Here is a 13,308-nt window from a genome sequence, read left to right on the forward strand (position 1 = left end):
CTGCATCTGCAAGGGCAACCACATGCACACGGGTGTGTTCCACACAGGTAGGCATCTGATACAACATACCGAATAGCCTGAAACAGTTTAAAACATTCCATTTATCCAGTTTTGATTTTGTACATTTACAACACAAACTAAACTCTCTACAAGCTTGTCTTTTAAAAGACATCATTAGAAAGCAAGCTCGCTCCTGTTGGCTCTGCATCCCCCAGGCAGTTACACCCCAGGTTAAGACAGCAGAAGCGTATGTCCCCTCCTGTCCACCAACATATCGCAGCCCAGCCCTGCAAGGGCCATCACTACCAGTCCTAATGCTGCACTTTGTTCAATTTTTGATATCTTGCCTGAAAAAGGCAGCAGAGGCAGGTTAGCAGGACTGCAAAGATTAGTTCTGATTGGATTCATGTTGCATATATAAAGTGAATGTGCATATATTCATAAATACATATAAATACATACATATATATAAATATCATCATTTGCTTTACAAAGTTCATCCGTGGATGCTAGGTAAAAGCTAAGCTGAGCTGGTTATTTAGTTTGTGACAATCTCATCCAACTCAAAGATTAAAATATTTATTCTGTATTTAAACCTATTTATTACTAAGGATCCTTCTGCCTGCGTAGCACTATACTGACTTCAGTGAAAGATCATGCTGGATGAACAGATTTACATCAGCAGACCCAGCCAAATTTGGAATTGCTCAAGTCAGAAGAAACTGCAATTAAAAAGGCCTGCTCCGTTCTTTCGTACACTTTCTGTGCTCCAGGATCTCATGAAAAAAAGAAGCTGTGTCACCTAAAATAGTTGGATGAAGAGAATTTGAGAAAACTATTAGCGTTGCACTACTTGTCCCCCCTAGCGGCAGCCCTCTTTAAATACAAAAATGTATTTTATCATCGCTTCCATAAACAGAAACAGGCATTTGCAAAGTAAAATGCTGCAATCTTTCCCACAGTTCTTTGAAAAGAAATATTTTTTTCTTCTGAAACATACCAATCTATTTAAAAATACACAGAAGATGTTCCAGCTGCAAAATCATCACACATGCTAAGCAGCACAAAACCAAAAAGCTATTCACCTTTTCGGAACTAGGTATCAATCTAGTGAAATAATTCTATGTCCTCGTAAAGAAGCTGCCATACAGATGAACTGTGCACAGGGTCGGATGAGTATTCTTTACCTTGTGTACTGATTCTCCAGGAAACGCCCTCTGTTTCCATCCTCTCTTTTAATTCTAAGTTACTCTTTGAAATAAAGCATTAGACTCAAATACATAACATCGTATGCACGCCCAACTCCTTTTCTTCTATTTTTGTGCCTGAGAAACAAATTAGGTAGTTTGGAACACACTAAATGGAAACTTAGTCCAGCCAAATACCTTACAGGAAGCTGTTGGAAAAGAAAAAGCTGCCTGGACCGAAGTAGCTCTTGACAGAACATTCATCTGCTAATCTCAAGTTACACTTTCAAATTCACACGCTTTCAAGTCCATGACTGATGCAACTCTGTACCCATTAAACTAGGAAAACAAATACAATATGATATTGCGAGGAGCTGCTGGAAAATTACACACCAAATCTGCTTTCTCTGCAGTGACATCTCACAGCATTAAGACTGACCCCTAATTGCAGAAAGGGGTTTTTAACAGAACCTTTAAAAAGAACCTGCAGCTATGGAACAAGTGTAGAAATCAGTTCTATATTGTACACATTTTCTAATGTCTTCTCATCACTTTTAAGTGTGGAAAGTGACTCACAAATTTCCTTCAAAACATAGTATTGATCAGTAAGAAGCAAAGTGCCAGTCCTAACTTCAATATGACCTTTGAGCTAATACAAGGCTTGCATAATTAGAAGGAATTCAAAGTAAAAGCCGTTTAGAGGTGACATAGCTGAAGAAATACTAATCCACAAAAATAAAAAAAAAAAATCTAGAAAATTCTCTTCTACGGATAAAATCATTTTACACTTCCAGGTTTGGGTCTTGATTTAAGAGTCTTTGCAGCTTTTGATTCCCATGAACTTTCCACTACTGGTAGTGTGAACCAGGATGTCTTTTGCCCTACCTTTAGCAGTAGCAGATTATTTTCTCTGCTTGAGAAGAGCCAGAAATAGTTTAAAGAACACACCAGAAATGGAAAAAAAGATTCTGATCTACATCCTGCCCTGAAGGAAATAGCCATGCTTTGTTTAACGTTAGATATATGTGCACTCACATCCAGGTAAGACAGACACTACCTGCCAACTTCCCTTGAATTTGTCACGTGTTTTCTTAGAAGCAGCTCCTTCATTATTTAGAAATGTATAAACATACACACACAAACACAGTGCTGTTTTTTGCTCAGCTGCACTGAAAATATTTGTTATTGAGAGGTTTCTCAGAGCGTCTCTAGTACAAGATTTAAAGTATATCCTTTCCTTTCCTTGCATATTCCTATCTAAGGAAAACAGTGCCAGAAAGGCTCATGTACAATGCGCGGACTTTATGGTAAAGTGTAACATAGAAGTACCATCTGCTGCAAAAGTAAGGTAAAACGAGTATCTGAAGACCAGAGGTCATGTTTCTAAGCTCTTAAAGTAGTGCAGCTGCATGGTACACTTCATTTTCCAGTCTTACTGTTGTTTCCTCCAGGCTTTTCAGCATCTGCTTTCTGCACAAACTCCAAGTAGTAACAATGATGCTTCAAGACAGCACTTCTGTACTAATTCCTATGTCTTATAGTGGTACTTCATCTTATCTGTCCGGTATCATATAATCTGATCTTTCTTACAGTGCTTATTAGCATCTTCTGAATCATGTCCATGTCATCGTGGAAGAGTTTAGAAAACAATACAGAACACACAAACAAGATGCTCAAGGTAGTTTGAAGCAAGCAGTATGATACTCTCCTATTAATAAAGTATTAATTGGGTTTTAGCTCATTAAAAATTTCAGCAACTTTCAGGTGAGCATCTCCTACATAAGGCTTTGGGAAACAAACGTGTGTGTGCGCGCGCTATTACATGTTTTCTTTTTCCATTTTTCAACTTATAAGGTAAGTTTTTTTTATGTAAGAAATTGTTTCATTGAGACTAGTTTATTTGGAGAGAAAATGAAGAATATCATCTTTGGCATAGAAAAAAAATATTGGGCACTACACTGTTAAACTGCTACAGCTCCACCGTCTGAGGATAAAAGGCTGTAAAAGAGACAGGCTAAGTTGGAGCTAAAGATGGGAAGAGAAAAAAGGAATTGAACTACAGTTCACAGAGAAAGGAATTTCTCTTTTCTTTCCCACAAAGAACACAGGCTCAAATTCTATTAATTTTATCCCTTCATATGGGTCATAAAAACTATCATCAACACTGAGAGGCCAACCTGCCTTAAAACCCAGGAGGCATCAGCCACTCTTCCTCCTCCCCTCCACGCCTAAGTGTCATCCTCTTTGTTTAAATTTTATCGCACACAGCGGAGCACGTTGACCTCTGTCTCCCGTGTCACTCTTCCTGGTATGAAATACATCAACACTCTGAATATACTTTCAAAACTGTAATTGTCTTTCTCTCACTTATTTGCAGCCTCTATTGCAGTCAGTCACTCCCACGCGTACTTTTGTACTTACCATCGGAAGGTCTTTGAGAATCTGTATACCATCTCCTGGACCCATATGTGCTATGTGGTTAAAATTAGTTGGGTTAGAAATTAATTTATTTCTCATTTCTGGATCGCGTAGCATCTCCCTGGAAAAGAAAGCACTTTGTTTAGATATTTCGTTCGAGGTGAGGATGGACATTTATAAATCATGTTGAGCTTTGATTATCAGCTACTTTAAAATGGAAATTAACTATTTAACCATGTTGACAGCGATAAACCCTTGCTATCAGCACTGGCATGGACAAGCTTCCAGCTTGAAGAGAGGGCAAGGGGCCAGAAGAAAATAATGCTGTTTGCAGGCTAGCAGCCCACGCCCAGTAGTTACTAACATTCAAAGAATATACAACCAATATGAGCTGATAAAAAGCTCTGTAAGATGAGTAAAAGCAGCACTCATTTGTGATGTATTACAAAGTGGAGATGAAAATGAAGGACAAATATGAAAATAGAATTAAAATAATACTGCAGTACCTTTCTCAGTCTGTGGTCAGAATTAAAAGCTCTTCAAAATGGCAAGGATGCATTTCAGAACTCAGAATAAATAAAATTTTAAAAGACCAAACCGCAATCAGCTCAGAAAAGGCAAGGACAAGGACTGGACTTTTATCTCCACTGTACACAGCTGTTACTTTTCTTAGAGCCAAAAGGAAAGCAAAGCTGGGACCCAACCATCGGTGGAAGACGTTGGAAGTTAGAAAACTGAAATACTCAGTTCCTGGAGTGTAGCTTAGCACAGTAGCAGGTCATCTTTAGTGAGTGATAGCAAATGGTCAGTAACATCCTCTGTGAACACTGTGAGTAGTGCAGACCTATATTTATTGCCATTTAGGAAAGTATTTGTGACCTGTTAAAGACTTCTATTAGAAACACATCCTGAAGTCCTATGTCCTCTGAAGAGGTGAGTTTCCTGAGATTTATAGAATGTTTATGTAGTTAAATCTATAAATCAAAAAAGCAGATGCCTTGGAATACTGCTGAGAGTAGAATTGCCTTCAGAAAGAAAAGCAGAACCAGAGCCTGAAAGTAATTAATCCATATGCATAGTTAGCAATGTAATCTTCTTTCGCAAAGTGTTTATTACAGATTTTTATATATACAGTATATGTGCACACCTATGTACCTATATACAGTATGTGGAGACATGCATTCCAAATTACAGCTGTTTCACATAATTAATTTGAACTAATGAATACTTGTGTATCCAGTGCATATCCATATCCAAACTGGTATTAACACAAATTAAACATTGAGGATTAACACAGTAGTGAAGAGACAGAAACATCTGAATGGGCATTCCAGAAAGCAACGAATGAAGTGCTACATTGGCATCAGTCACTGTCCTTCAGGGCCTACAGGCATGTACGGAAGACAAGTACATGTTGAATACCGACCTCCTCTGCTGCATCCTCTCCTCCTCTGGTACTCTGAATGAATAGCGGCGCTTGTTGTTGATGTTTCGAACCATTTGCTTCCGGCTGTTATCTGATGTCTCAGGAACAACCAGTTCATCGCCCTCTGAAATCAATAGAAATATAATGATCCAGTGGGTTAATTCATTAGATCTCCATAGAATTTGAATTCAAAGACATTTTCTCCCTTTGCTCTTGCTAGTGTTGGACACTACCCAGTTCCTACCAACACTCAACAAATGCTCCTTGGTTTATGGCTTTTCTCGGTCACCACCTAGTCTGTGATATAGCAACAGACTTAACCCTTCTTCACACACAAGCTGCCACAACTATGTTCTCAAAATACCACCCATTAATTCTTCCAAACCAACCATTTAGGTGGACAGAAAAGCATCTCAGTCCTCCATCTCAGGCTTTCTTGGGCAGTTCTCACTGAAAATCACTAGAACAGTCTTGTTCTGCCAATCGTCTGGAAACTCAATGCAAGACACTTTTTCATTCATTCCCAGCTCCAAAGAGACTACTCCTTCTGAACTGGTTTGAACACTGATGTATTTTGGTGCAACCATGGGAAAAGGGAAGATTTCTTCCACATGTGTATGTCTGGCCAAGACATCTTTAATAAAGACGTGAATTGTATAGCAGTGATAATAACGCAATAGGAGCGTTACTTTGAATGAATGCTGCAACTGCTCTGCCTTGTTTTATACATATGTGGAGACTACAGTTACATTTAATAAGCTTGAACATACCCAACATCTACTGCTCACTGCCAAAACAGTTTTTGTATGGAAATTAAATCTCTTCTTTCCTTAAGATCAGCTGGAGATTTCATGAATTGTGGGATCTACTAGGTAAGCAGCTTCAGGAAAAAAACTTGCAGGCATTTAGAGAGATACACCTGGAGGATAGTTTACTGTTTGGCAACCTTTTCTAAAAGACAGCAAGAAGTGTACAGGAAGGAGCAAAGCATCAGCCTTACCCACTTCTGATTCTATGCTCTCCGTTTTTGGTTTTTTTTTCTCTTCTGCCCTACTTTTAATGTTCGATCTTTATTAGACTTGAAAATTCTTTATACATACTTCCATCATATTGCTCCTCTCTACCACTGTCATTCCTTTTGTACTACTTTGCTAGCAATGTAAATAAACCCTGAAACACTGCCAACAGCAGTATTGTTTCTGGAGTGTTTACTTCCACTATTTTCAGAATAGTTGTTGAGAAAATTATAGCTTTTGATTGTTAAAACAAAGCACATCCCCTCTCCATCTAAGAGGTTAAACAAAAGGTTAGCAAAATTATGTAGGAGCGTGCTTATGAAATAGGGTCTTAGAAAAAAAACGGTCCAAAAGACTCATAACAAAACTGTAATTCTGAAGCTAAAACTTTGGCACACAATCGTATGTGGCCCTAATAATGAGCTATGAATACATATTACTACTTTCCAATCCTTGGGAAAGGTCCGTTTAGGTTAAGTGTAATATTAATTTTTATCTAGTACTGCCAAGATTGCTATTAAAGTCTTTAATTGTGCAGGCATTTTTAGATAGCGTTCTGGCAGGTGATCCCAGATTTGCAGGGAGTGCCTAGTCGTTCCATTTTCTATTTCCAGCCTTCATTCAAATCCTCACTGAATATTCAAAAGGGGAAAAAACATTCAGAGTAGCAGCCTAGCAGACATCGTTGCCATCACTGTGGAATCTGTAAGCTTTTGCTTTCACATCCATTTGAGAAATCCCTTTCTACAATGCAAAGATCGGGGCCAAAGAAAAAAAGCACTTTCTGAAAAAAAAAAAAAAATAATTGCAAGATGAAAGCTGGCTTCTCTTTACGTACCTGCCATTTTGTTTTTGAAATATATTAATCTAACTGTCTCCAGGCCTAAAAGGTTTAGCGATCCTTCTGTATTCAAGGGTCGTACCTGAAACGAGGAAAATCCGTACTTGTAATAATAATAATAACTCACATTTATATACATATCGTATTCTGAAAGTTTCAAGATGCATTATAAACTCTCTAAAAGGAGCACTGTTATATTATAGCCAACCAGGGAGCAGAACAGCATAACCGGCCAGAGCAAAACCTGCTCTACAGAACTGCTCCCTCCAGCCTGCACTGTCTCCTATCTCCAGTAACACATGCCTGCTTTCAAGAACACCAACTGAGTCATTAAAGCCACAAAACACAGTGAGAAACAATTTCAGATTTAAAACTTCTGTTTGGAGAATGAGTACAGAGGGAATTGCCTAAAATTCCACTTAAAGACATAGGCTTAACACCATCCGTCCCAGCATTTAAATAAATAGTTCTGTTAGAAGTCTAGTTCATATAACAATTCAATTTTGTCTATTAGATGCACAAAGCAATAAGCCGTGCTTTTAATTTTCACGAGTACCATGTCACAATTACGCTTTGCAACTTGGTAAGAGTACATACAGATTGCTAAAACCTACTGGTATTTGTGATTTCCAACTTCAAAATGAGAGAAGCATTCCACTTTCCCAAGTGCGCAAATTGTGTTAGAAACAAACTCTTCATAATAATTTGCCATTTTAAAGCTTCCTAGATGTAGCAGTTCTTGTTTGTTTAAAGTAGTTTCATTCATTAAATAGGCAGTTTTGAGCCAAATATCAAAGTACTAAATCACATTCTGCTGTCTAGGGAAAAAAAAACGCTCCAACTGCTTAATAACTCAAAGTTTGAACATCAGAAAGAGTAGAGAAGATTTCCTCTAAAAGGTCAGATTCTTCTTCTCTTCTTAAGATGGTTAATAGTGGAGCACCTTGATCTTTGTGTTATTTATCCTTACAGCATTGCTCTAATATCCTGGTCCGCAGCTGACACGTGGGAAACTGATATGCAGAGAGACCGAGTGACTTAACACAAGACCACGTGGGCAAATCTCAAAAACTTCCTCTTTTTGAGAAGTGATCTAAACCCCACATCATCCAAGGTTTTAATATTTGTACTGGTTGAATCAAAATGTTCTAACCCTGTCTACAATGTTCTCAAGCAGCAGAAGACAGATTTTTGAAGGCCTGTTTAATTATCTTAACAATCCAGCATCTTCTAGCAATAACGTAGATGCAATCAGTCCCAATGAAGCCATATGCAATTAATATCAAGAAACTGCTCTCTACAATAATATCAGTGTCTAACATACTCATACGCACCAGACTGACCATTCATCTAAAACAGTGAAACCACACACAGAACACATTTTGTATCTCGTATTTCGAACAAAAAGCAGTAGTTTCTTTGCATTCTTTGCCAATTCTTAGCTCTTCTTTTAGTTCAAGTATGTCTAAACAAGCAGTTTTAATGATGCCTTTGGATGTCCAGAAAAAAACGGTATGACTGTAGCAAAGCAATATTGAGTCTAGACATGTATCTGATACTGAAACAGCAAGTTACCTTTTTCAGAGGAATAGTCTGTATCCACTCCATGGAGTTCACGTCGAAGATATCAATTGCGTTTTCACTGTACACAGAGAGGTATGGTGCATTGTAACCTGAGAGGGAATGATCAGGTGTAGTGTCAGGTGCTTTTAGACAGGGCTCAAAACATAAAACTTCTTATGGTTTAACCACGTTTATTTAAAAACAAAACAAAACAAAAAAAAACCCACAACAAAAAAACCCAGACCAAAGGGTTCAATTCAACAACAACCTTTGGAAAATGTGTCTTAACTCAGAAATGACTTAGACATTTATTCTAAAAGCAAACCAGTACCACCAAAGACTTAAAACCTCCATGACTTTTCTTTTAACTTTGCAGAACCAAACTACTTTTTGAACTACAAGGGATTACAGTTTACTCTGCCAAACACTGATGTGGTTCGAAGTTTTTTTCTTCTAAAAGCCCTATTTTTAAGAGCTTGTATTTTGTAAATGATGTGGTAGGAAAACTATTTTATTGTTGTTATTTAAGCCTATATGTTGTTGTTGTTTAATAACTGTCATTTGAATGAACTGAGCTCTTACGTCTTTGGACTATGTACTAAATGCAACACCAGCTGGAACTAAGAACCATGACATAGTCATAAAAATCTTCATGTTTCCTTCTAGCTTTAATTCTTTTCTCTTATTTTCTGGATTGTAAAGAGAATTCTTGCGCTACTTATCTGGCACATTTCCCCAGGATGAAATTTGTTCCACTGGGATCACTTCTAAAGGAGAGTTCAGTATTTCCATGTTGGCAACAAGACTACCATGGTCTGCCAAAGACTAACAAGAGCATCCAACTTGTGTTTAAATGTAACGGTGGTTTTTTGCTATAAAATATACCCCCATTCTGAATTGGAATAACATCAGGTCACTTCATTTAAGGCAATCCAAAAACTTTCACAAATGTCAATCACTAGTATAGATAGCTACATGTGAAAACACCTGTTTTTCAATCTCTCACAAAATCTTATTTTGATTCATTCATTCTCTGAGTCCATTATAATAGTCACACTCCTGAAAACCAGAAGGGACACAGCCTGTAAAAGTTGTTCCTTCCACATTCAGAGGGGCCTTCACTCAAACAAGGTGAAACATTCCTTTCCTCTGCACTGGGACTTACTGCTGCCACAGTAAGCAAGGCGGCAAACTATTCTAAAAAATCAGCCTAAAGCTGACTCTGAGGACAAATGTGGCTAATCTTTATCTGCATTCAGAAGGACATTAAAAAGAAGAGAGGCACTGCAGTTTCTGTTTTCCTCCAACTGTCAAAAGATAAAGCCCCAGCTTTGAGAGAATGTGCAATAAATAGTCAACAGTTCTTGCTGGAAACTGGGATCTTGAAAAATTACAGTATTCTTTCTTTAAGGTTACAAAATATATTTTCTATATTGCCTGCTGTTACGTGGTACTTTGGAAGGGAAGGAGACAGAGGGGGGAAAAAAACTTAACTGATTTTTGAAAAAGCGAAAAAGAAGAGATGAATAAGAAGAGTGTCAACAAGAATGGCTGAGGAAGAGAGAACGAAGGAATAAGAAAAGAAAAAAGCAAACACTAAGTAGGAATAAACTCCGTTACAGAAAAACAAGTCAAACTACCAGATCCTGATTGTGACTGAACATCAGGAAAGCTTGAATCACAACATCGAGCCAAAGTGCAGTCAAGTTTTAAGACTTTAAAAAACAACAGTCCAGTATCAGAGGTAGTGAATGCATAAAGATCCCATTAACCTCGGTAGGATGTGAGGCTTTTGGCTGTTTGAGAGATCAGGCCATACATTTAGAAATCGGATGTCAGGTAGAAATCCTGACCCTTGATTTCTCTTTGTGTTACAGCAGTAAAAGTCAGTGAGAGAGTTGTCAAAACTAGCATAAACGAGATCCGGATTAAACCCTCGGACTAGATTAAAAATTCTGACAGATGCACAAAGCATTAATTACCTCTCAGGTAATTTATCCTTGACCTTCACTTCCTGTGGATGTTAATACAAGCAGTGATCGCTTCAATGCATAACAGCGCAAGTACACTGACACACAGAGCAACTTACAGCAAGAAGATGGAGTTGCGGGCCACATCAGTTCTTGTTGTCTAGATCTTCGGCCCTGGCAGTCAACGTAAACCCCTACGCTGCTAAAACACAGCAGGTATTCTTTATTTGAGATTTCGACTGCACAGATGGCATCAGTTGGCTGCTGTGAGATAAATGATAGCGTGTGGTCATCTGGATGGAGCAGACTGTATGGGCTGCCTTCTCCGTGAAGGGGATATTTTAAGAAACCTGACTGGTAGCCCACACAAAGACGGTCACTGAAGATCGACATCCATTGGACATTCCCCTGGACTTGGATCTCCTTGATCTTTTTGTGACGTGTCTTACTCTGATTTAGTTCGTAACAGAGGACCTGCCTTTTCATGGCTACACACAGGCAGGTAAGAGCTCCGTGGCGCACATGTCCAGAAACTATTGACTGACAGCCTTTTGTCTCTGCCAGCTTATAAAACTCAGTCTCCCTTCCATCCAGGGCAGCCACAGGGAAAAGCCGCACATGACGGTTTCGTCCTGAGATTACGGCAATGAGCTGTTCATTTGGGATAAGCTCAATCTGATGAACCTTCTTATTGTCACCAACACGGATGATCTCTAAAAAACAAACAAACAACAACCCCAAATCCAAGTAAATAATGTTTCAGCGTGAACTGATTATAAAGTATGTATTTGTAAAGATAAACTATGAAGGAAACCCAAGAAACCCCCTTGATTGCTTCCCTGCAGTATTAAAAAGTACAGAATCAAAACTTGCATTTTAATATAATACCAGATGTGGCAATGCTGGACAGACCTTTGGCGTTTCCTCATTGGAAAAAGAGAGGAGTGGATTTGATATGTTATTATTTCAGTACTCACTTAAAAAACAGTTTATAGCTATAAAACTACTGAATAAACAAAAACCCTCAAAAAGCTGAAACATACAATTAAACATGTAGCTTGTTGAATTAGCTTGGGCATCTGTCATTGCATGTCTTTACAATACTGAACCTAAGTTTTCATTTCTGATACCAAGAAGGAGGTTACAGAAAGGATCAAGCCAGGCTCCTTACTGAGGCGCACAGCAGAAGAGGAGACAACATTCACAAACTGAAAGGAGGGAGGTTCCTACTGGATATACAAAGGAAATGTTTCATTGTCAGAATAACTTGCAACAGGCAGCCCAGAGAGCCTGTAGAACCTCTGTCCTTGGGGATTTTCAAGACCCGACTGGACAAAGTCCTGAGCAACCTGGTCTGAATTCAGTATTGAACCCGCTTCAAACAAGGGAAGAAAATCTTCAAATGCATTCCAGATGCTGGATCATTGTTACTGGAAAGGATACCCAAAACAAAAAGCACACAGAACACCTTGATTATCGGCTCTCTTATGGGGTTGTCCAGTCCAGCTGATAACATATTAAATTGAGAAAAATTAAACCAGAGGATATTGAAAGAGAAAAAAAGGTTACACAGTCATTTTCTGATTATTTAATATTAGGGGAATCATTACCAGTTCCTAATCTCTTACCATCTTTGGTGACATGCACAACAAATAACCCTTCTTCATTCCCCAGAGCTATTCTTTCATGGTCTATGATATTAAGAGGAAAAAAAAAAAAAAGTTTATTTTTCTTTGGAAATACTTCTTCAACAACAGTGATAATTCTGATTAAGACAGACAGGTTTTTATTATCTTGAAATAAACAAATATAAAGCCAAACCAAACACATTCATGTAACCACAAACATTGGTAACCTCCCAATCTTTCAAATTTTTGAAAACAAGTAGTTTCCCATTTCTCCTGATAGTAGAAGTAACAGCAAGAAACATAATCTTTAACAAACCATTCAGAGCACTTAAGTGTACCACCAACTTCAAAATAACTGTAACATCACATTTAAATAATTTAAATAAGAGTTTACCATATTTTGAGCAATAGCATTTAAAATTACTAAATTCATTCTCTGATTTTGTCTTCTATCTGGTCCCCCAAGCAGTTTTTGTAAAGTCAGTGATCTACTCTATTAATGCTAATTTTGCCCAGTTAAGGAATTAAGTTTACTGAATAATAAAAGACTAATATCCAATTCTCAGTCAAAATTATTCATAATTATGAATATGTATGAATAGGGGGAATATTCTGAAAGATCTGATGGAAGTACTGGGTAGTGAATTGCACTTCTCAAACTCATGCACATTTCCATATGGGATAAAAACTACCTATTACTCTCTATTCAGTAGATTATGCCATTTAATAATTTTTTTTGCAAAAAAAGTATGTCTTTGGCATACCCCTTTTTCTTAGAGCTTTCTTCTTACTCACTTCATACCTATGATTGCTGCTGACTGTGTTGTTTTGATGAGGGGTAAGGTGCTGTCATAAGCTTCTTTGGGAACATAGACTGAGCGGTCTTTGAGTTTGTTCTTCTTCAAGATCCTATGCAATTCATTCAGCACTCCTACCCACTTGCTTTTTTCATTCTCACCGTCTGCTAGAATCAGGATTGAACACTTATTACTGGATGCAGAGAGCTGGGAAGCTGTAACCTGGAAAATTTTAAAATGTGCATTTTAAGTCATAAACAGTAACAAAATTAATCATTATGATTATTACAAGAGTATCAGATGCCTATAAAGTGTCCTTTTAACTAGCTGCCTGAATTTAGAATGCAAAAATTTAGCCCTAGTTAATAGAAAACACTCCACCTCAATGAAGGACCCACAGCAGAAAAACCTGTAGATGCGAATAACTCCAGCAAAGAACAGAGAAAACTTTAGGCTTCTGTC

The 13,308-nt window shown here is 37.9% G+C and overlaps 1 protein-coding gene across 8 annotated transcripts in view; it reads right to left on the minus strand.

Moving 5' to 3' along the window:
- The window catches only part of CDC42BPA (CDC42 binding protein kinase alpha), a 189,448-nt gene that overhangs the window by 14,983 nt on the left and 161,157 nt on the right, over positions 1-13,308 (minus strand). For all 8 annotated transcript variants that reach the window (XM_037405883.1, XM_037405880.1, XM_037405879.1 and 5 more), the window contains 7 exons: positions 12,852-13,068; positions 12,050-12,112; positions 10,541-11,134; positions 8,464-8,561; positions 6,886-6,970; positions 5,032-5,155; positions 3,609-3,726 (listed from right to left, as the gene is read on the minus strand). In XM_037405883.1, the coding sequence (XP_037261780.1) occupies positions 3,609-3,726; positions 5,032-5,155; positions 6,886-6,970; positions 8,464-8,561; positions 10,541-11,134; positions 12,050-12,112; positions 12,852-13,068 (1,299 nt within the window). The remainder of the gene's footprint in view (positions 1-3,608; positions 3,727-5,031; positions 5,156-6,885; positions 6,971-8,463; positions 8,562-10,540; positions 11,135-12,049; positions 12,113-12,851; positions 13,069-13,308) is intronic.

The sequence above is a fragment of the Falco rusticolus genome, chromosome 12, assembly GCF_015220075.1.
Source record: "Falco rusticolus isolate bFalRus1 chromosome 12, bFalRus1.pri, whole genome shotgun sequence".
NCBI classification, from domain to species: domain Eukaryota; kingdom Metazoa; phylum Chordata; class Aves; order Falconiformes; family Falconidae; genus Falco; species Falco rusticolus.